Raw genomic sequence first — 21,802 nt, forward strand, 5'->3', positions numbered from 1 at the left:
TATTCACAACGCTATTCCCAAAACATAGTATGCTGGTTAAAGACCAACCCCACATTCCATATTAACAGAAGGCCCGTGGATGGATAGATTAAGGAGAGATTCCCATCATGAAGAAATGACCGGCACACATCATTCTGGTGTTTTCCAATAGTGTCGCTAATAGCGATGTGAGCACATGCGATCTGAAAAGCTGAGAAAAAGACCGTCAGAACAAAAATCTGACCCCAAATATGAAATCACTCCACAATTAACGATATAGCAGTGCCATCAAGAACCTGGATTTGAATCCAGATGCAGCCGCCCATGATTAAACCGAGATTTAAAGTGTAAAGCAATGAATGAAGCGTCAGAGCGAGTGTGTCGCGATCTCACCTCCAAGTCGCTGTCGGACGTCTCCGAGTCGGAGGAGTCTGACCGTTTTGCCGCCGTCGCCGCCGCCGATGCCGCCGCCGGTTGTGGCGTGGCAGCCGGAGGTACGGGAGAAGGGCTGCTCTGCTGCTCGGGCTCACTGCGCTTGCGCTTGGCCAGCGAGAGCCACTCCTGCACGGGAGGCAAAATGACGGCGGTAACAACAATCGCCATTCGCCACTAAGTGGCGATAACGTCACCACGGCGCTTGTGTCAGGCTATGTGCACCTTAAGCCTCGTGGATGGAGGGGGGGGCCCTCTGCACATGCACGCGGTGCGACTCAATGACTGAGCAGGCACGCCGCGTTATTCAGAACCGTGCATACCAGTCAAACGAGATCAACTACACCTCTGATGCAAAGGGTATATTCGTTATTTTTTTTAAAGATAAAGTTCCTTACTACGTAGCCTCTCACTTTTGTGCTGTATACCTCTCGGATGTGCTTTCGGGTTGTATCGAGTGTTGTTCGGCACAATGTCCGACGTTTCTCTCCACGTGCTGGGAACTGAATTAAGTTCCAAAAGAAGATCGCAGCAAGTGGAGTTTCGAGTGAATGGTCCCAGGTCGTGAAACGACACTCCACGTACTAGGAACTTCTTCAGGAACTGAATTCTATACCTGAAGCAGCTCCTAGTATGTGTTGTTCATCATGTTGTGTGATATCATGCTGAACAACATGCAGAACACCCGAAAACACATTGGAGAGCTAAAGCTGGTAGTTATTAAGAACGAGGTGAGTATAAGAGATGACTGGGTGGCTGAGGTCAGAGCTGCCACTGATAAGGTAGCCGTCCATGATTAAATTGGGGTTGCAAGTGTAGAGAGATGATGATTTTCCACCTGATAGGCAATGGCTGCACGTGAAAAAAATCATTACATTGCACCTTACTATGTCATTTATTTCGATTCAAAGCTTTCGTGACTGCAGGGATTCATCTTCTTGTTTCTTTCGGTAAAGTCACGTAGAAGGGAAGTAATAAAATAATACAAATAAAACATAATAAAATCAAATAATTATTTGAAAAATAAAACATAATAAAATCAAATAATTATTTGATTTTATTATGTTTTATTTTTATTATTATTTTATTACTTCCCTTCTACGTGACTATGTCATTTATGTCGCTAAATTCCAGCTCTGAGAATTTTCAATATAAATGTTACTTTCCTGTGACAAACATAACTCTCTGTAGCATGGTACGTGATCAGAGATCACTTAGAGGGATCAGAGATCACTTAGAGGGATCAGAGGTCACTTAGAGGATCAGAGGTCACTTAGAGGGATCAGAGGTCACTTAGAGGGATCAGAGGTCACTTAGAGGGATTCAGAGATCACTTAGATGGATCAGAGGTCACTTAGAGGGATAGAGATCATGAGGATCAGCGTATTAGAGGGATCAGAGGTCCACTTAGAGGGATCAGAGGTCACTTAGAGGGATCAGAGGTCACTTAGAGGGATCAGAGGTCACTTAGAGGGATCAGAGATCACTTAGAGGGATCAGAGGTCACTTAGAGGGATCAGAGATCACTTAGAGGGATCAGAGATCACTTAGAGGGATCAGAGGTCACTTAGAGGGATCAGAGGTCACTTAGAGGGATCAGAGATCACTTAGAGGGATCAGAGATCACTTAGAGGGATCAGAGATCACTTAGAGGGATCAGAGAGTCACTTAGAGGGATCAGAGGTCAACTTAGAGGGATCAGAGTCACTTAGGGATCAGAGGTCACTTAGAGGGATCAGAGCTCACTTAGAGGGATCAGAGATCACTTAGAGGGATCAGAGGTCACTAGAGGATCAGAGGTCACTTAGAGGGATCAAGGTCACTTAGAGGGATCAGAGGTCACTTAGAGGGATCAGAGGTCACTTAGAGGGATCAGAGTCACTTAGAGGGATCAGAGGTCACTTAGAGGGATCAGAGGTCACTTAGAGGGATCAGAGGTCACTTAGAGGGATCAGAGGTCACTTAGAGGGATCAGAGGTCACTTAGAGGGATCAGAGGTCACTTAGAGGGATCAGAGGTCACTTAGAGGGATCAGAGGTCACTTAGAGGGATCAGAGGTCACTTAGAGGGATCAGAGATCACTTAGAGGGATCAGAGGTCACTTAGAGGGATCAGAGGTCACTTAGAGGGATCGAGATCACTTAGAGGGATCAGAGGTCACTTAGAGGGATCAGAGGTCACTTAGAGGGATCAGAGGTCACTTAGAGGGATCAGAGGATCACTTAGAGGGATCAGAGGTCACTTAGAGGGATCAGAGATCACTTAGAGGGATCAGAGATCACTTAGAGGGATCAGAGGTCACTTAGAGGGATCAGAGGTCACTTAGAGGGATCAGAGATCACTTAGAGGGATCAGAGGTCACTTAGAGGGATCAGAGGTCACTTAGAGGGATCAGAGATCACTTAGAGGGATCAGAGATCACTTAGAGGGATCAGAGGTCACTTAGAGGGATCAGAGGTCACTTAGAGGGATCAGAGATCACTTAGAGGGATCAGAGATCACTTAGAGGGATCAGAGGTCACTTAGAGGGATCAGAGATCACTTAGAGGGATCAGAGATCACTTAGAGGGATCAGAGGTCACTTAGAGGGATCAGAGGTCACTTAGAGGGATCAGAGATCACTTAGAGGGATCAGAGGTCACTTAGAGGGATCAGAGATCACTTAGAGGGATCAGAGATCACTTAGAGGGATCAGAGATCACTTAGAGGGATCAGAGATCACTTAGAGGGATCAGAGATCACTTAGAGGGATCAGAGATCACTTAGAGGGATCAGAGATCACTTAGAGGGATCAGAGATCACTTAGAGGGATCAGAGATCACTTAGAGGGATCAGAGATCACTTAGAGGGATCAGAGGTCACTTAGAGGGATCAGAGGTCACTTAGAGGGATCAGAGGTCACTTAGGGATCCACTAGAGGGATCAGAGATCACTTAGAGGGATCAGAGATCACTTAGAGGGATCAGAGTCACTTAGAGGGATCAGAGATCACTTAGAGGGATCAGAGATCACTTAGAGGGATCAGAGATCACTTAGAGGGATCAGAGATCACTTAGAGGGATCAGAGATCACTTAGAGGATCAGAGATCACTTAGAGGGATCAGAGATCACTTAGAGGGATCAGAGATCACTTAGAGGGATCAGAGATCACTTAGAGGGATCAGAGATCACTTAGAGGGATCAGAGATCACTTAGAGGGATCAGAGATCACTTAGAGGGATCAGAGATCACTTAGAGGGATCAGAGATCACTTAGAGGGATCAGAGATCACTTAGAGGGATCAGAGATCACTTAGAGGGATCAGAGATCACTTAGAGGGATCAGAGATCACTTAGAGGGATCAGAGATCACTTAGAGGGATCAGAGATCACTTAGAGGGATCAGAGATCACTTAGAGGGATCAGAGATCACTTAGAGGGATCAGAGATCACTTAGAGGGATCAGAGATCACTTAGAGGGATCAGAGATCACTTAGAGGGATCAGAGATCACTTAGAGGGATCAGAGATCACTTAGAGGGATCAGAGATCACTTAGAGGGATCAGAGATCACTTAGAGGGATCAGAGATCACTTAGAGGGATCAGAGATCACTTAGAGGGATCAGAGATCACTTAGAGGGATCAGAGATCACTTAGAGGGATCAGAGATCACTTAGAGGGATCAGAGATCACTTAGAGGGATCAGAGATCACTTAGAGGGATCAGAGATCACTTAGAGGGATCAGAGATCACTTAGAGGGATCAGAGATCACTTAGAGGGATCAGAGGTCACTTAGAGGGATCAGAGGTCACTTAGAGGGATCAGAGGTCACTTAGAGGGATCAGAGATCACTTAGAGGGATCAGAGGTCACTTAGAGGGATCAGAGATCACTTAGAGGGATCAGAGATCACTTAGAGGGATCAGAGATCACTTAGAGGGATCAGAGATCACTTAGAGGGATCAGAGGTCACTTAGAGGGATCAGAGGTCACTTAGAGGGATCAGAGGTCACTTAGAGGGATCAGAGATCACTTAGAGGGATCAGAGGTCACTTAGAGGGATCAGAGATCACTTAGAGGGATCAGAGGTCACTTAGAGGGATCAGAGATCACTTAGAGGGATCAGAGATCACTTAGAGGGATCAGAGGTCACTTAGAGGGATCAGAGGTCACTTAGAGGGATCAGAGATCACTTAGAGGGATCAGAGATCACTTAGAGGGATCAGAGGTCACTTAGAGGGATCAGAGATCACTTAGAGGGATCAGAGGTCACTTAGAGGGATCAGAGGTCACTTAGAGGGATCAGAGATCACTTAGAGGGATCAGAGGTCACTTAGAGGGATCAGAGATCACTTAGAGGGATCAGAGATCACTTAGAGGGATCAGAGATCACTTAAAGGGATCAGAGATCACTTAGAGGGATCAGAGGTCACTTAGAGGGATCAGAGGTCACTTAGAGGGATCAGAGATCACTTAGAGGGATCAGAGATCACTTAGAGGGATCAGAGATCACTTAGAGGGATCAGAGATCACTTAGAGGATCAGAGATATTAGAGGGATCAGAGATCACTTAGAGGGATCAGAGATCACTTAGAGGGATCAGAGATCACTTAGAGGGATCAGAGATCACTTAGAGGGATCAGAGATCACTTAGAGGGATCAGAGATCACTTAGAGGGATCAGAGATCACTTAGAGGGATCAGAGATCACTTAGAGGGATCAGAGATCACTTAGAGGGATCAGAGATCACTTAGAGGGATCAGAGATCACTTAGAGGGATCAGAGATCACTTAGAGGGATCAGAGATCACTTAGAGGGATCAGAGATCACTTAGAGGATCAGAGATCACTTAGAGGGATCAGAGATCACTTAGAGGGATCAGAGATCACTTAGAGGGATCAGAGATCACTTAGAGGGATCAGAGATCACTTAGAGGGATCAGAGATCACTTAGAGGGATCAGAGATCACTTAGAGGGATCAGAGATCACTTAGAGGGATCAGAGATCACTTAGAGGGATCAGAGATCACTTAGAGGGATCAGAGATCACTTAGAGGGATCAGAGATCACTTAGAGGGATCAGAGATCACTTAGAGGGATCAGAGATCACTTAGAGGGATCAGAGATCACTTAGAGGGATCAGAGATCACTTAGAGGGATCAGAGATCACTTAGAGGGATCAGAGATCACTTAGAGGGATCAGAGATCACTTAGAGGGATCAGAGATCACTTAGAGGGATCAGAGATCACTTAGAGGGATCAGAGATCACTTAGAGGGATCAGAGGTCACTTAGAGGGATCAGAGATCACTTAGAGGGATCAGAGATCACTTAGAGGGATCAGAGATCACTTAGAGGGATCAGAGATCACTTAGAGGGATCAGAGGTCACTTAGAGGGATCAGAGATCACTTAGAGGGATCAGAGATCACTTAGAGGGATCAGAGGTCACTTAGAGGGATCAGAGATCACTTAGAGGGATCAGAGGTCACTTAGAGGGATCAGAGATCACTTAGAGGGATCAGAGATCACTTAGAGGGATCAGAGATCACTTAGAGGGATCAGAGATCACTTAGAGGGATCAGAGATTCACTTAGAGGGATCAGAGGTCACTTAGAGGGATCAGAGGTCACTTAGAGGGATCAGAGGTCACTTAGAGGGAGCAGAGGTCACTTAAGAGGGATCAGAGATCACTTAGAGGGATCAGAGGTCCTTAGAGGGATCAGAGGTCACTTAGAGGGGATCAGAGATCACTTAGATGGGATCAGAGATCACTTAGAGGGATCAGAGATCACTTAGAGGGATCAGAGATCACTTAGAGGGATCAGAGATCACTTAGAGGGATCAGAGATCACTTAGAGGGATCAGAGATCACTTAGAGGGATCAAGATCACTTAGAGGGGATCAGAGATCACTTAGAGGGATCAGAGATCACTTAGAGGGATCAGAGATCACTTAGAGGGATCAGAGATCACTTAGAGGGATCAGAGATCACTTAGAGGGATCAGAGATCACTTAGAGGGATCAGAGATCACTTAGAGGGATCAGAGATCACTTAGAGGGATCAGAGATCACTTAGAGGGATCAGAGATCACTTAGAGGGATCAGAGATCACTTAGAGGGATCAGAGATCACTTAGAGGGATCAGAGATCACTTAGAGGGATCAGAGATCACTTAGAGGGATCAGAGATCACTTAGAGGGATCAGAGATCACTTAGAGGGATCAGAGATCACTTAGAGGGATCAGAGATCACTTAGAGGGATCAGAGATCACTTAGAGGGATCAGAGATCACTTAGAGGGATCAGAGATCACTTAGAGGGATCAGAGATCACTTAGAGGGATCAGAGATCACTTAGAGGGATCAGAGATCACTTAGAGGGATCAGAGATCACTTAGAGGGATCAGAGATCACTTAGAGGGATCAGAGATCACTTAGAGGGATCAGAGATCACTTAGAGGGATCAGAGATCACTTAGAGGGATCAGAGATCACTTAGAGGGATCAGAGATCACTTAGAGGGATCAGAGAGTCACTTAGAGGGATCAGAGATCACTTAGAGGGATCAGAGATCACTTAGAGGGATCAGAGATCACTTAGAGGGATCAGAGATCACTTAGAGGGATCAGAGGTCACTTAGAGGGATCAGAGGTCACTTAGAGGGATCAGAGATCACTTAGAGGGATCAGAGGTCACTTAGAGGGATCAGAGGTCACTTAGAGGGATCAGAGATCACTTAGAGGGATCAGAGGTCACTTAGAGGGATCAGAGATCACTTAGAGGGATCAGAGATCACTTAGAGGGATCAGAGGTCACTTAGAGGGATCAGAGATCACTTAGAGGGATCAGAGGTCACTTAGAGGGATCAGAGGTCACTTAGAGGGATCAGAGATCACTTAGAGGGATCAGAGATCACTTAGAGGGATCAGAGATCACTTAGAGGGATCAGAGATCACTTAGAGGGATCAGAGGTCACTTAGAGGGATCAGAGATCACTTAGAGGGATCAGAGGTCACTTAGAGGGATCAGAGGTCACTTAGAGGGATCAGAGATCACTTAGAGGGATCAGAGGTCACTTAGAGGGATCAGAGATCACTTAGAGGGATCAGAGGTCACTTAGAGGGATCAGAGATCACTTAGAGGGATCAGAGATCACTTAGAGGGATCAGAGGTCACTTAGAGGGATCAGAGATCACTTAGAGGGATCAGAGATCACTTAGAGGGATCAGAGATCACTTAGAGGGATCAGAGATCACTTAGAGGGATCAGAGGTCACTTAGAGGGATCAGAGGTCACTTAGAGGGATCAGAGATCACTTAGAGGGATCAGAGGTCACTTAGAGGGATCAGAGATCACTTAGAGGGATCAGAGGTCACTTAGAGGGATCAGAGGTCACTTAGAGGGATCAGAGGTGGCTCTGTGATCGTAGTACACGATATCGCTTCTACAGGGCTGTTCTCTAACGCAAGTGAATCGTACTGCTCTGCAAGATATAATTAAAAGGGGTTTTCGCCTTTTTTCTGGCAATAAAACTGAAACCTTTTTACAAGGATTTATGTCTGCATTAACCACAATACTTGCAGTCAACATGCAAACAAAAAACATACTATGATAATATATGCATTGTCCTTGAAACTAATTGGTCCACACCAAGTTTTTTGTTTGCATTTTGACTGCAAGTATTGTGGTTAATGCAGACATGAATCCTCGTAAAAAGGTTTCAATTTTGTTGCCAGAAAAAAGGGGAAAAACCCTATTATTATATTTTGATACTGGCAAAGGAGGTCTAATGATGATGCTCTGCAAGAGTTCGGAAGGGCTTTTTCGTCTCATGCCATGACTTCGATTGCTCATAAGGTGTATATATGGGAAATTGAAGACAAGCGACTGCGCTATTGTGGCCATGAAACACAAACTAGAGTAAACCAATGTAGCCTGCGATCCTTCAACGGAGAAATAGCAAAGCTACCAAGAACTCTCTTGAAGCCCTCTCGTGCCAAGCAGTCCCTCAACATTGCCAATTATCTCCTGAACATATTGCCATAGGCAAGAACAGAATTGGGGGGGAAAACAGCTAAAAAACACCAGGTGAGGGACTGTTGGGATGTAACTATTTCAGCTGTTGTCGTTTTTGCTGTTTGCTTTTCTCCATCCAAACTCTGAAACTGAACAGTGTATCCACTCATGAATAACTAGGCGATTGCCCACGATTATATGTACACATTACGTAGGGGCTTAAAGAGATCGACCTTGAGGAAGAATTCTACTCGTAGATAACCTTTCAGGTTGCATAGGTAGATTGTCATTCAATACTAGCAGGCTCCGAACTAAAATAACAATTCAAACGTATATATCGTCTACAACTCTAAATACAAAAACAGAAAGACATTTAAATTCGGCCCCAAAGTTTGCACAAGAAGACGGAAGGAATAAACTCAGGAATATGACGTCTGCAGGCGGTGGACGCGGCGACTAACATTGCGCATATCAAACTAAAAATAACAAAACAAAAACACGAGCGGGGCACATCCGAGCACGAACACCGCTGCAACCCCCCCCCCCCCCTACATCCGACGGCCGAGGAACACAACGCATCTGTACATTGTGCATTTTCCCACCGACTGTCAAAACAATACGAGCTGTCCATTCCACACCCATCCAGCGTGATGGGTACCGTGGCCTAGCTTGCGCACATCACAAGAGTGAACACATTTGAGATTCATGATGACTACGATCCTCCGGCTAGAGGTTAAAATGTCTCACTTTCAAAGAAAAAGTTTCATGTATTCTACAATGCATTTACATTTTGATTTAAAGCTTTCGTGACTGCAGGGATTCATATTCTTGGTTCTTCATCACACCTGATGATGATTGCTTGTGTTGCAGTCGAAACGTCGTGAGAATTTTTATTGTTTTATATTAATATTATTTTATTATTTCGCTTCTACGTGACTTTACCGAAAGAACCAAGAATATGAACGCATTTGCAGTAATTCCAAAAGCATTTAATTCGTGAAAAAAGCAAAACTTAAATGAAGCAAGTTTATTTTGAAATTATTCAACTGCTTTAATCCACCTACAACACGGAATATGGCAACATACCGAGTAATCATTATCATCCCCCATGCTCTATTTGCTGCTGGATGAAGGACTCACCACCCTGCCACAATCCCTCATGGTCCTGCATTGCAAGTCACAGCAAGCCCCACCGATCAGCTGCTGCACAGGGAGCTGCTTTTACGGCTCCATCTTCACTGCGATTGTCTCCTTTAGGACGCGTTTCCCTCCTGTCTGGTATGTTTTAAAGCATTTGCTCACTGGTCTAAGTGTCGCTAGGGCAGTGTTTGTTTACAAAGCATCTGCTGAAGAGACGCAAAATGCCAAAACAAGTCAGTGTTCTTTGTAAAATTAAAAATGCTGACTACGTAGGGTGCGCAAACAGTTCAACATACGTGCATCTAGTTTAACACGTGGCAGGCTTTCGCGATCAATATTATTCATAATCAACGTTTTTGGGTTTAGATCGCGTTATTTATAAATGTGTCGTAACCCTCCACCACCCGACACGGCCAATCAGCAAAAAAAGTGTCCCGTTGACAAAAGACAAATAGTTCACTGCTTTAGCCCATCGGTGTGTTGAAGCGTGAAACCACAACATTTACAACACACCGGTGGGCTAAAGCAGTGAACTATTTGTCTTTTGTCAACGTGACACTTTTTTGCTGATTGGCCGTGTCGGGTGGTGGAGGGTTACGACACATTTATAAACAACGCGATCTAAACCCAAAAACGTTATGAATACGTGCATCTAGGCCAAACGAATGACTGCCATAAACATATGCCGTGAAGTTACAGGGGCCAAGCTATCACTTGTGAAATGCGGGTAAAGATATCGGGCACTATTTACGTGGCGTTTCTCTGTTTGAGGTTCTCAGATGCTCCCTAAGAAGACATTCACAACTCCGCTGGAGGACAGCGTGCACACACATTTCATTGTACAGTACACTACTGTACTGCATCACTCCTCCCCTTCTTTTAGTTCCGACCCGGGACCTATCTATACTTAGGATTAATATGCGACCCTTTGAGCCACGCTGGTATCTTATATGCCGTGTTTAATACTCGTGGGGTTAGCATGAGCCATGGTCAAACCACTGCTAAATGATGATGATGAATGGCTTCCGAAAGCTGTCGCGGGATAAAAACGCACTGCACATGTTCATCACGGCCAAACACAGCACGATCAAAGTTGTACCGCAGTTTAGCCAAGCCTTAATGCAGTTCATTGAATTGTGCGAGGTCATACAAACTTGTGCGGGGTGTTGGCAAGACGACGTGCGTGTAATTGCAGGCACAGTAATGCAATGTCCAACACATGTTCACGTAGAGGCTGGACCGGGTTTTGGCTTTAAGCCTCGATGGCGAGAGACGCGAGTTCAACTCCGGGCTCCTCCTGCGGCGTTAACTCAGCCCATCATCATCATCATCATCCATCCGTAGTCAATGTTGTTTTGGTACAGCCCCACTTTGGGGTTTAGGGGTATGGGGTTAGGGGTTATGGGTTTAGGAACGTGGGATCCCACCGCCGGCTGTGGGTTTGCCAACAGGAGGCGAGCATTGCCTCAACGCTCGTTTGAGACACGAACAACCCACGTAAGGCTGCGTTAGAACACACACACACTACGCTCGGAGGGTAGGGAAGTGGGGGGTGTAGAGAGACAAAGACGGCCGGCGGTGGGCCCAACAATCACTAACCGCGTCCATGCTCTCGTCGCTGCGGCTGTCGTCGCTATCCGAGTCGATCACGACCCTTCCTTTTCTCTTTTTCACCATCTTTACGCCGTTCGTTGTTTTCGTCGACGTCGCCGTCGTCGCTGCTGCTGCCGTTTAACCTCGCTGGCTTTCTATCGGCGTGCGGTTAATTAGCGGCGGCGGCGGGAGGAGGAGGAGGCGGAGGGGATTAATGAAGCGTCAGACAGCGACGAACGACGCGATCCGATGCCCTCTCGCTCGCTCGCTCTCTCTCCCCGGCCCTTTCGCGCCCAAGCTTTGCCGTTCTTCCCTGATGACGTCACTGCCGTTTGGAAATCGCAGCCCGCATTGGCGATGCGCGCGCGCGCCGATTGGCCCCGGGGGGTGGGGTTGGTGGGGGGGGCGCGTGGGCCAATCGCGTGCGCGAATAAGCGCGAGATGGGGGGGAGGGAGGTTGTTGGGACGGGTTCCTATGCGCGCTAGGAAATTAAATCGAATGCACGCGGCTCGTTGGTCACGTGACCGTTCCTATTCCGTATCAATACTGGACCTGGTCTACGGTAAGCGCGGTGGGTGGTGGAGGGGGGGTGGCAGGGACGGCCCGCGGTCACGTGCGCGTTTGGTAAATCGACCCGCGTAAACACGCAAACTCCCATTCCGTTCGTCATTGACATTCGTAGAAGGGCCACGGCGCGAAACGTTGATTACGGCACGGTACAAAAGTGAAAATTCGAGTGAATTGTGTCATCGAAAATGCCTGCATTGTACTTTAATTTTACACAGTTGTTGAATGCAGATTCAAGGGCTAAAAAATTAACCCGTAAAAACAGTTTTTCACTATAAATCCTTTATATGCGTGGCGGCTAGAGTCCTCTCGTCCTCTGGCTTGAGATGGCTGCCACCTATGGGTCAGATGATTGCCTGCCACCATTAAGCAATTAGTAATTAAATATAAAAAAAAAATTCCTAAAAAGTGTAACATTTTGGAACAAAAAAATTTTCACGAAAATAAATTGTCACACACAACGAGTCTGTGTGCAAAATGTTAGCTCAATTGGATCACGGGAAGTGGGTTAAAAAACGACCGAAAGATTTGCACGGTCGTAAGCGCGCAAGCAAGTGAACTTAATATAAAGGATTAAAAAATATCCAAGCGGCCAGCAAAATGCAGTACGAATAACTGTTTAAATACCGTAGATATAAGTTTACACGTTTCTTGAATTTCGCAAGGTTATTATAACAGCTTCGGGAAAAAAAGAGATGATGGGAGGGAATTCTTAACCGGATCAGAGCAAGGGAAGAAGCATAAATCAGAATCATCATTGCGACTGGAGGAATCCGATGAGCTCTGAAGCTCTTTCACATGTTCACTATGGCGGGGTCAACAATGCAGCATGGGCGGGTCAGCAGAAAGAGATGTGTTGTGTGACCTGCAGTGGGCTTAGTGGGCCAGTGACTTGAGTGAGTGACTGAGTGGGTGAGTGACTTAGTGAGTGAGTGACTTAGTGGGTGAGTAACTGAGTGGGTGAGTGACTTAGTGGGTGAGTGAGTGAGTGAGTGACTAAGTGGGTGAGTGAGTGACTTAGTGGGTGAGTGAGTGAGTCACTGGGTGAGTCACTGAGTGGGTGAGTGAGTGACTTAGTGGGTGAGTGAGTGATTGAACAGGTGAGTGACTTGAGTGGGTGAGTGACAGTGGGTGACTTAAGTGATTGAGTGGGTGAGTGACTGGGTGGATGAATGATTGAGTGGGTGAGTGACTGAGTGGGTGAGTGAGTGATTGAATGGGTGAGTGACTTGAGTGGGTGAGAGTGGGTGACTTGAGTGATTGAGTGGGTGAGTGACTGGGTGGATGAATAATTGAGTGGGTGAGTGATTAAGTGGGTGAGTGACTAAGTGGTAGAGTTATTGAGTGGGTGAGTGACTTGAGTGGGTAAGTGACTGAGTGAGTCACTGAGTGGGTGAGTTTTGCTGTGACCACTGGATGAAAAAAAACCCAGCCAATTTAGACCGAGTCCTCGACATGGATTGAAGAATCAACGAGTGAAATTAATGGCAACAATAACTAGGTTAGTAGCGATGTTAAGAATCAATGAGGCGACTGACCCCTGATAAGCTAGTGAATCGGTGAGCTTTGGTTCATCAATCAATGTGGCCAATCTCCGTGGAATTCCACTAAGTGCAGTGGTTTGAGTATCCAGCAGGAATCTCATAAGACAAATCGTAACACAACGCTTTTTAAAATGTTCCATCGATTAGTTTGTTCAACAGAGGCAAACGCGCGTGAAAGCCACAGCAACAACGCTGCTGTGGCTTGCGCCGCATAGGGGCCGTCCATAAATGACGTCACGCGATTTTGGACGTTATTTGACCCCCCCCCCCCTTCGTCACACGGCGTCACAAAAAGTCAGACCCCCCCCTCAAATATGACGTCACAAAGCTCTGCCATCCCCCCCCCCCAAATAAAATATAAAACATGCTTCAAATCGCTTTAAACTATTGTCATTGTAATGCGTATTTAATGTGGCGCTGCACTCTGATGTTGTAGAAGACATTTATTAAAAAGTCAATTTAATTAAGTAGAACATGTTGTCTATATTTGTTTAAAGTTGCTTTTTGATGTGACGTCACAAATGTCTCACCCCGCCCCCCCTCTAGGTGCGTGACGTCATTTATGGACGGCCCCATAGCGAAAGCTGCCAGAAGGGGTCCCTTCTGAATTGGTGATAAACAAAAAAGTTTTTATTTTTGCCAGGTAAAGCCCACTGATCTATATGAGTATTTTTTTACAAGCGACCTGGCCACAATTGATAGCCGAGTGAAGAAAGAGGCTTATGTGGAAATGCTTAGCAGCCAAAAACCTGAGGACCTGGAGAAAAACCCATGCGACCACTGGGAGAACATGCAAACTCCAAACATATAAACGTTAGGATCGGGGCCGAACCCATACCAGTCGAGGTAGTGAACATCTTGCCACCCTAGCATTGGCAGTGATGCACAAACACAAATAGAACAATAGTCAATATCACTGCCTTAAAAGAAAAAAATACACAAAGCTTCGGCAATTGCCCGAAAAAGTGCCAAAGCACAAGGTGTTTTGAAAGAAGGACCATTGCCCGAAACGTCGCCTGTTTACATGCGTTCCCTATTAAGGCCACACACACTCACAACGTTATCGACACATGTGTTGCGTGTTTTGTTATTCATACGTATACAGAAGCACGCTTTTATTTAAATTAAATCTCTACTCATTCAATTCCCAGGGTTTTACCATCCCTTCTAGATTTGAAGCTTTCGTGACTGCAATGATTCATATTCTTAGGTTTTTTTCGGTAAAGTCACGTAGGTAAAAAATTTAAATTAATAAAAGTAAAATAAAAATAAAATAAAAATCACGACGTTTCGGAGGCAACACAAGCTTCCGTCTGCATGTGTATCAAGTAACATCTATCGTGCTGTGACGGTTCCACTTGAAGACGGAAGCTTGTGTTGCCTCCGAAACGTCGTGATTTTAATTTATTTCTATTAATTTTACTAAAAAATGTTTTTACCTACGTGACTTTACCGAAAAAACCTAAGAATATTTTACCATCCCAGTTTACAATCAGCCCAGCGGCCTCCAACCCCCTCGACCCCCGTTGGCCACAGCTGAGACAAATGAACAAACGGAATGGGGAAAGGCCCCCACCCCCGCCCCCCCCCGCCCCACCCTCGCCCCGCCCACAACCGCCCAAGCCCCGCCCACAATCGGCCAAGCCCCGCCCCCCACCGGGCCCCCCCGGCCCACCCCCGGCCTCACCCCGGGCCCCCCCCCACCCGGAAGAGCTGCCACCGAGCGAATCAGCACGCATCGAAACGCGTCGGGGTTGTGGGGCGCGGGGGGGGGCGTGCAAGCTTCGCCCCCCCACGCCCCACGAACGAATCAGTCGTCACGCGAAACAAGAGTTTCCTTCACCGCTTGCGCAATTTGCGAACGCTACACGCCCCGAGGGCGCCCGTCCAATCGGCGCGCTGCTCGCACGCAGTGCAACTCGGGGCCCCGGGGGCATTCTGCGATGTTAAAGCTCGCAGCCGTTGCGACTGCACGGGGCGCGTTCCTGTGATTATTGGAGCCGTGCAGCCGTGTGGGAGACGTCGTGCGGGGAGGAGGTTGAGTGGACGAGGTTCGGTGGACGAGGTTCGGTGGACGAGGTTTGGTGGACGAGGTTTGAGGCGGTGATTGACGGGGCGAGTAGGAGAGAGGATGAGCGCCGCCACGGCGCCACGGATCGCGCTGAGCAGCGAGGAGTTCACGGACAACGGAGTCGTCAGCCTCACCTCCATCGAGCAGGCGAGCAGAGATGGGAGAGTGGTGGTGGTGGTGGAGAGACGGGGAGAGGAGAGATGGGAGGGTGGTGGTGGTGGTGGAGAGATGGGAGAGTGGTGGTGGTGGAGAGACGGGGAGAGGAGAGATGGGAGGGTGGTGGTGGTGGTGGAGAGATGGGAGAGTGGTGGTGGTGGTGGTGGAGAAACGGGGAGAGGAGAGATGGGAGAGTGGTGGTGGTGGAGAGATGGGGAGAGGAGAGATGGGAGGGTGGTGGTGGTGGTGGAGAGATGGGAGAGTGGTGGTGGTGGAGAGACGGGGAGAGGAGAGATGGGAGGGTGGTGGTGGTGGTGGAGAGATGGGAGAGTGGTGGTGGTGGAGAGATGGGGAGAGGAGAGATGGGAGGGTGGTGGTGGAGAAACGGGGAGAGGAGAGATGGGAGAGTGGTGGTGGTGGAGAGACGGGGGGAGGAGAGATGGGAGGGTGGTGGTGGTGGTGGAGAGACGGGAGATGAGAGATGGGAGAGTGGTGGTGGAGAGATGGCAGGGTGGTGGTAGTGGTGGAGAGATGGGGAGAGGAGAGATGGGAGGGTGGTGGTGGTGGTGGTGGAGAGATGGGAGAGTGGTGGTGGTGGAGAGACGGGGAGAGGAGAGATGGGAGGGTGGTGGTGGTGGAGAGACGAGGAGAGTGGTGGTGGTGGTGGAGAGACGGGGAGAGGAGAGATGGGAGAGTGGTGGTGGTGGAGAGACGGGGAGAGGAGAGATGGGAGGGTGGTGGTGGTGGTGGTGGAGAGACGGGGAGGGGAGAGATGGGAGAGTGGTGGTGGAGAGACGGGGAGAGGAGAGATGGGAGGGTGGTGGTGGTGGTGGAGAGACGGGAGGGGAGAGATGGGAGAGTGGTGGTGGAGAGACGGGGAGAGGAGAGATGGGAGGGTGGTGGTGGTGGTGGAGAGACGGGAGGGGAGAGATGGAGAGTGGTGGTGGTGGAGAGACGGGGAGAGGAGAGATGGGAGGGTGGTGGTGGTGGTGGAGAGACGGGGAGGGAGAGATGGGAGGGTGGTGGTGGTGGTGGAGAGACGGGGAGGGGAGAGATGGGAGAGTGGTGGTGGTGGAGAGACTGGGAGAGGAGAGATGGGAGGGTGGTGGTGGTGGAGAGACGGGGAGAGGAGAGATGGGAGGGTGGTGGTGGTGGTGGAGAGACGGGGAGGGGAGAGATGGGAGAGTGGTGGTGGAGAGACGGGGAGAGGAGAGATGGGAGGGTGGTGGTGGTGTGGAGAGACGGGGAGAGGAGAGATGGGAGGGTGGTGGTGGTGGTGGTGGTGGAGAGACGAGGAGAGATGGGAGAGTGGTGGTGGAGAGACGGGGAGAGGAGAGATGGGAGGGTGGTGGTGGTGGAGAGACGGGAGAGTGGTGGTGGAGAGATGGGAGAGTAGTGGTGGTGGAGAGACGGGGCACCTACAAAACTGGCGTCCGGTGTCCCTCCTGAACACCGACTACAAAATATTGACGAAGGCTCTCTCCCTGCGACTGAAAGGGGTGATTGCACAAGTCGTAAACAGGGACCAGTCCTACACCATCCCCGGACGATCCATCCACGACGGCATCTTCCTGGTCAGAGACCTCATCGCGATGTCCCAGAGGTTGGGCATCCCAATCGCGTTTCTGGCCCTTGACCAGGAAAAGGCTTTTGACAGAGTGGACCACAAATACCTGCTGGGAACCCTCAAGGCCTTTGGTTTTGGAGATGGGTTTGTCCGAACGATCCGCCTACTCTACACCAAGGCGGAGTGCATGATCAAGATCAACGGCACCCTCACTGCCCCTGTCAAATTCGACCGAGGAGTGAGACAGGGATGCCCATTGTCGGGCCAACTTTATGCACTGGCATTAGAGCCTTTCCTGAATCTCATAAGGCGGAGACTCAGGCGGCCTGGTGCTCAGGGAACCAAATGTCAGTTTGGTCCTGACGGCATACGCCGATGACATCCTCCTCATCCTTCGTTCCCTGGATGATGTCGCCCTGCTGCACGAGTGTCAGGAGGTCTTTTCGAAGGCCTCCTCATCCAAAATGAACTGGCAAAAGTGCAGCGGCCTGCTGGTTGGAGCGTGGGACATGACCGAGTGCCCGGAGAAGGCAAAAACCATCAATTGGAGCACAACATCGCTGCACCACCTGGGGGTCTTCCTGGGACCAGAGGAGGAACCACCGCAAAGGAACTGGGTCGAGCTGGAGGAGAAGGTGAAGGAGCGGCTGGGCACCTGGAGTCGCCTGTGCAAGTTCCTCACCTTCAGGACAAAGACGTTGGTGGTGAACCAGCTGGTGACGTCCATGCTGTGGCACCGACTCTTCTCCCTGCACCCCCCCATGAGCCTCGTCAACGCGCTTCAGAAGCGAGTCCTCGACTTCTTCTGGTCGGGCAGAGGACACCGGGTCGCGGCTGGGGTCCTGGCCCTGCCACTGGACGAGGGCGGTCACGGGCTGGTGTGCGTGCGGAGTCAGCTGGCCACCTTCCGACTGCAGGCCGCACAAAAGTTCCTGCACGCCACCACCCCTGCACCAGCCTGGAGCGTCACGGCCTCCTTCCTACTCAAACAGCTGGGGGGTCTGCAGTGCTCCAAACAACTATTCTATATGGACCTGCAGGGCCTCCCACTGGGACAGCTGCCACCTTTCTACAGGAGCGTCCTGCAGACGTGGAGCTCCCTCGCCGTCAGGAGGCTGAACCAGCCGCAATCGGCCGAGGATCTGGTCTTCGAACCGATCCTCAGGAACCCGCAGACAAAGCTGCCGTCCACCACCGCCACCCCCGGCATGGAGAGGCGCCTCACCAACGCGCGGCTCACCAGGATGGGAGATCTGGTGGAGCCTGGAACACGGGGCCGGTGGCTCGGACCAGCAGACATGGCCGCAAAGACAGGGCTGCAATCGCTCCGGGTGGCTGCTCGGATCCTGGCCGAAGCCAAGGGGGCCTTCTCAGCGGCAGCGGGGAGAACGCCCCCCATCGGCGTTGGGGATCACGAGGCCCCTTTCGGTCCCCCTCCACCGGAGCTCTCCGTCGTGCCGCTGCGTCGCCAATGCCGACAAGCGAAGGCGGATCACAACCTGTGCCGGCTGGAGGACCTACCAGAGGTGGCCTTCGCAAATGTCAAGAGGAAGGTGCTCTACTCCTACATGGTCCGGTTTCACCAACAGGACACCCTGAGGAGCCATAAGGACCATGCCTGGAGGAAAGCCCTGCCCTGCATCTCACCGGAGAGGCCGCGCTGGAGGCAACTCTACTCCAGCCCGACGTACAACCGCATCGGCGACCTCAGCTGGAGCATCGCCCACGGCACCGTCACCACCAACGCCTCCCTGGCGCGCTTCACCGACACGCCCCCGGAGTGCCGGTTCTGCGGAAAAGTGGAGACGGTGGCGCACCAATACGTGGAGTGCAAGAGCCTGGACTCGCTGTTCAAGGTCCTGAGAAACATCCTCCTAAAGTTCAGCCTCCACTTCTCCCCGACGGTCCTCATCTTTGGATACCGAAAGGGCGACGGACCCCAACATCTCCAGGGGCTGGTCAACGTGCTCGTCGGCTACGCCAAGCTCGCCATTTACAGGGCGAGGAAGGTGGCCCTGGAGGGGAAACGTCCGGCCAGCAGCCTGGGCATCTTCCGCGCTCTGGTCGGAGCCAGGGTGTGGCTGGAGTTCCGCCACGCGCGGCTGACCCACGCCGTGCCGGCCTTCAAGGAGCAGTGGGCGATGGAGGAGGCCGTGTGCTCCGTGGCAGATGACGGGGAGCTCTGCATGCTGTTATGAGCTACCCGTCGGAGGCCATAGGACTGCGAGGGGGGCGGCGTACATAACGAGAGAGTGAGCGAGAGAATGAGCGAGAGAGAGAGCGAGTGAGAGAGAGCGAGAGAGCGAGCAAGCGAGAGAGTGAGCGAGCGAGCGAGAGAGCGAGCGAGGGCTACATAAAGCCCCGTTTAAATAAAAAAAAAAAATAAAAAAAAAATTTACGAAATGATGAACGAAACAAAGTGCCGAATACACCGAGCATCTTCATGTTTCCACTGATCGTAAAAAAAAAAAAAAAGAGAGAGAATGAGATGGAGAGAGAATGAGATGGAGAGAGAATGAGATGGAGAGAGAGGGAATCTGGTGATGCTGCTGCTACTGCATTGGCAGCGGTCTGCAGGCACACACACCAACAACGACAACGACGACAACTCAACACATGCGTCAATAACCACTCTGGTCTTGCTCGACATTATGCTTTTGTGTTTGCAGATGCGTTACGAAACAACAACAACAACAACGACGACAAAAAGGGGGGCTCTCCACCACTACCTCCTCCTCCACCACTACCTCCTCCTCCACCACTACTTCCTCCTCCACCACCACCTCCTCCACCACTACCTCCTCCACCACCACCTGCTCCTCGTCTCTCGTTCTCTCTCTCTCTCGAGCGCGTTCTGGAGCACGCTGTAGAGAGAGAGGGAGGGGCGGGGCTGCTGGAACTGGAAGAGGCGCTTTGAAGCCGGCGGGGCGGGGGGGGTGGAGGGGGTTGGTGGAGGCGGCGGCGGCGTGAGGGGGAGGGGAGGGGGGAGGGGGGGAGGGGAGGGGGGGAGGGGAAGAGGGGAGGAGGAGGGAGGGAGGGGGGGGGGAGGGGAGGGAGGGGAGGGGGGGAGGGGAGGGGAGGGGAGGGGGGGGAGGGAGGGAGGGGGAGGGAGGGGAGGGGGGAGGGAGGGGGGGGAGGGTAGGGGGGGGGAGAGGGGAGGGGGGAGAGGGAGGGGGAGAGGGAGGGGGAGGGAGGGGGGGAGGGGTAGGGGGGGGAGAGGGAGGGGGAGAGTGGTGAGGGGGGAGGGGAGGGAGGGAGGGGTAGGGGGGGGAGGGAGGGAGGGGGAGGGGGAAGGGAGGGGGGGGGAGGGAGGGGGGGAGGGTAGGGGGGGGGAGAGGGAGGGGGAGAGGGAGGGGGGGGTAGGGAGGGGGGGGGGCCGTGAGCGACACTCCGCGCTGGTGGCTGTGACCCCACCCACGGCAGCCCTGCGAGTGTTTTGATACCGCGCACGCCGAACCACCACCACCACCACATCGGCGACATCGTCACTCAACTACACAGCCACCCAGCTACACCGTCACTCAACTACCCAGCCACCCAGTATCGTCACTCAACTACACAGCCACCCAGCTACATCGTCACTCAACTACACAGCCACCCAGCTACACCGTCACTCAACTACACAGCCACCCAGCTACACCGTCACTCAACTACTCAGCCACCCAGCTACACCGTCACTCAACTACTCAGCCACCCAGCTACATCGTCACTCAACTACTCAGCCACCCCTACACCGTCACTCAACTACACAGCCACCCAGCTACCGTCACTCACTACACAGCCACCCAGCTACATCGTCACTCAACTACACAGCCACCAGCTACATCGTCACTCAACTACACAGCCACCCAGCTACCGTCACTCAACTACACAGCCACCCAGCTACATCGTCACTCAACTACTCAGCCACCCAACTCCATCGTCACTCAACTACACAGCCACCCAGCTACATCGTCACTCAACTACTCAGCCACCCAGCTACACCGTCACTCAACTACACAGCCACCCAGCTACACCGTCACTCAACTACACAGCCACCCAGCTACATCGTCACTCAACTACACAGCCACCCAGCTACATCGTCACTCAACTACACAGCCACCCAGCTACACCGTCACTCAACTACACAGCCACCCAGCTACATCGTCACTCAACTACACAGCCACCCAGCTACATCGTCACTCAACTACCAGCCACCCAGCTACACGTCACTCAACTACACAGCCACCCAGCTACATCGTCACTCAACTACTCAGCCACCCAGCTACACCGTCACTCAACTACTCAGCCACCCAGCTACATCGTCACTCAACTACCCAGCCACCCAGCTACATCGTCACTCAACTACTCAGCCACCCAGCTACATCGTCACTCAACTACTCAGCCACCCAGCTACATCGTCACTCAACTACTCAGCCACCCAGCTACATCGTCACTCAACTACACAGCCACCCAGCTACATCGTCACTCAACTACTCAGCCACCCAGCTACGCCGTCACTCAACTACACAGCCACTCAGCTACATCGTCACTCAACTACACAGCCACCCAGCTACATCGTCACTCAACTACACAGCCACCCAGCTACATCGTCACTCAACTACACAGCCACCCAGCTACATCGTCACTCAACTACACAGCCACCCAGCTACATCGTCACTCAACTACACAGCCACCCAGCTACATCGTCACTCAACTACTCAGCCACCCAGCTACATCGTCACTCAACTACACAGCCACCCAGCTACATCGTCACTCAAC

At 50.9% G+C, this 21,802-nt stretch overlaps 1 protein-coding gene across 1 annotated transcript in view; it reads right to left on the reverse strand.

Moving 5' to 3' along the window:
• LOC133338981 (RNA polymerase-associated protein RTF1 homolog) overlaps positions 1–11,443 on the reverse strand; it is a 30,565-nt gene extending 19,122 nt beyond the window's left edge. The window contains exons 1-2 of the mRNA XM_061547115.1: positions 11,142–11,443; positions 373–540 (exon numbers count right to left, since the gene is read on the reverse strand). Of these exons, the coding sequence (XP_061403099.1) occupies positions 373–540; positions 11,142–11,219 (246 nt within the window). The 5' untranslated portion in view covers positions 11,220–11,443. The remainder of the gene's footprint in view (positions 1–372; positions 541–11,141) is intronic.
• Between the last annotated feature and the right edge of the window lie 10,359 nt (positions 11,444–21,802).

This window comes from Lethenteron reissneri, unplaced genomic scaffold, assembly GCF_015708825.2.
Source record: "Lethenteron reissneri isolate LAM-NWPU_2019-01 unplaced genomic scaffold, ASM1570882v1 scaffold_1639, whole genome shotgun sequence".
Taxonomy (NCBI): Eukaryota; Metazoa; Chordata; class Hyperoartia; order Petromyzontiformes; family Petromyzontidae; genus Lethenteron; species Lethenteron reissneri.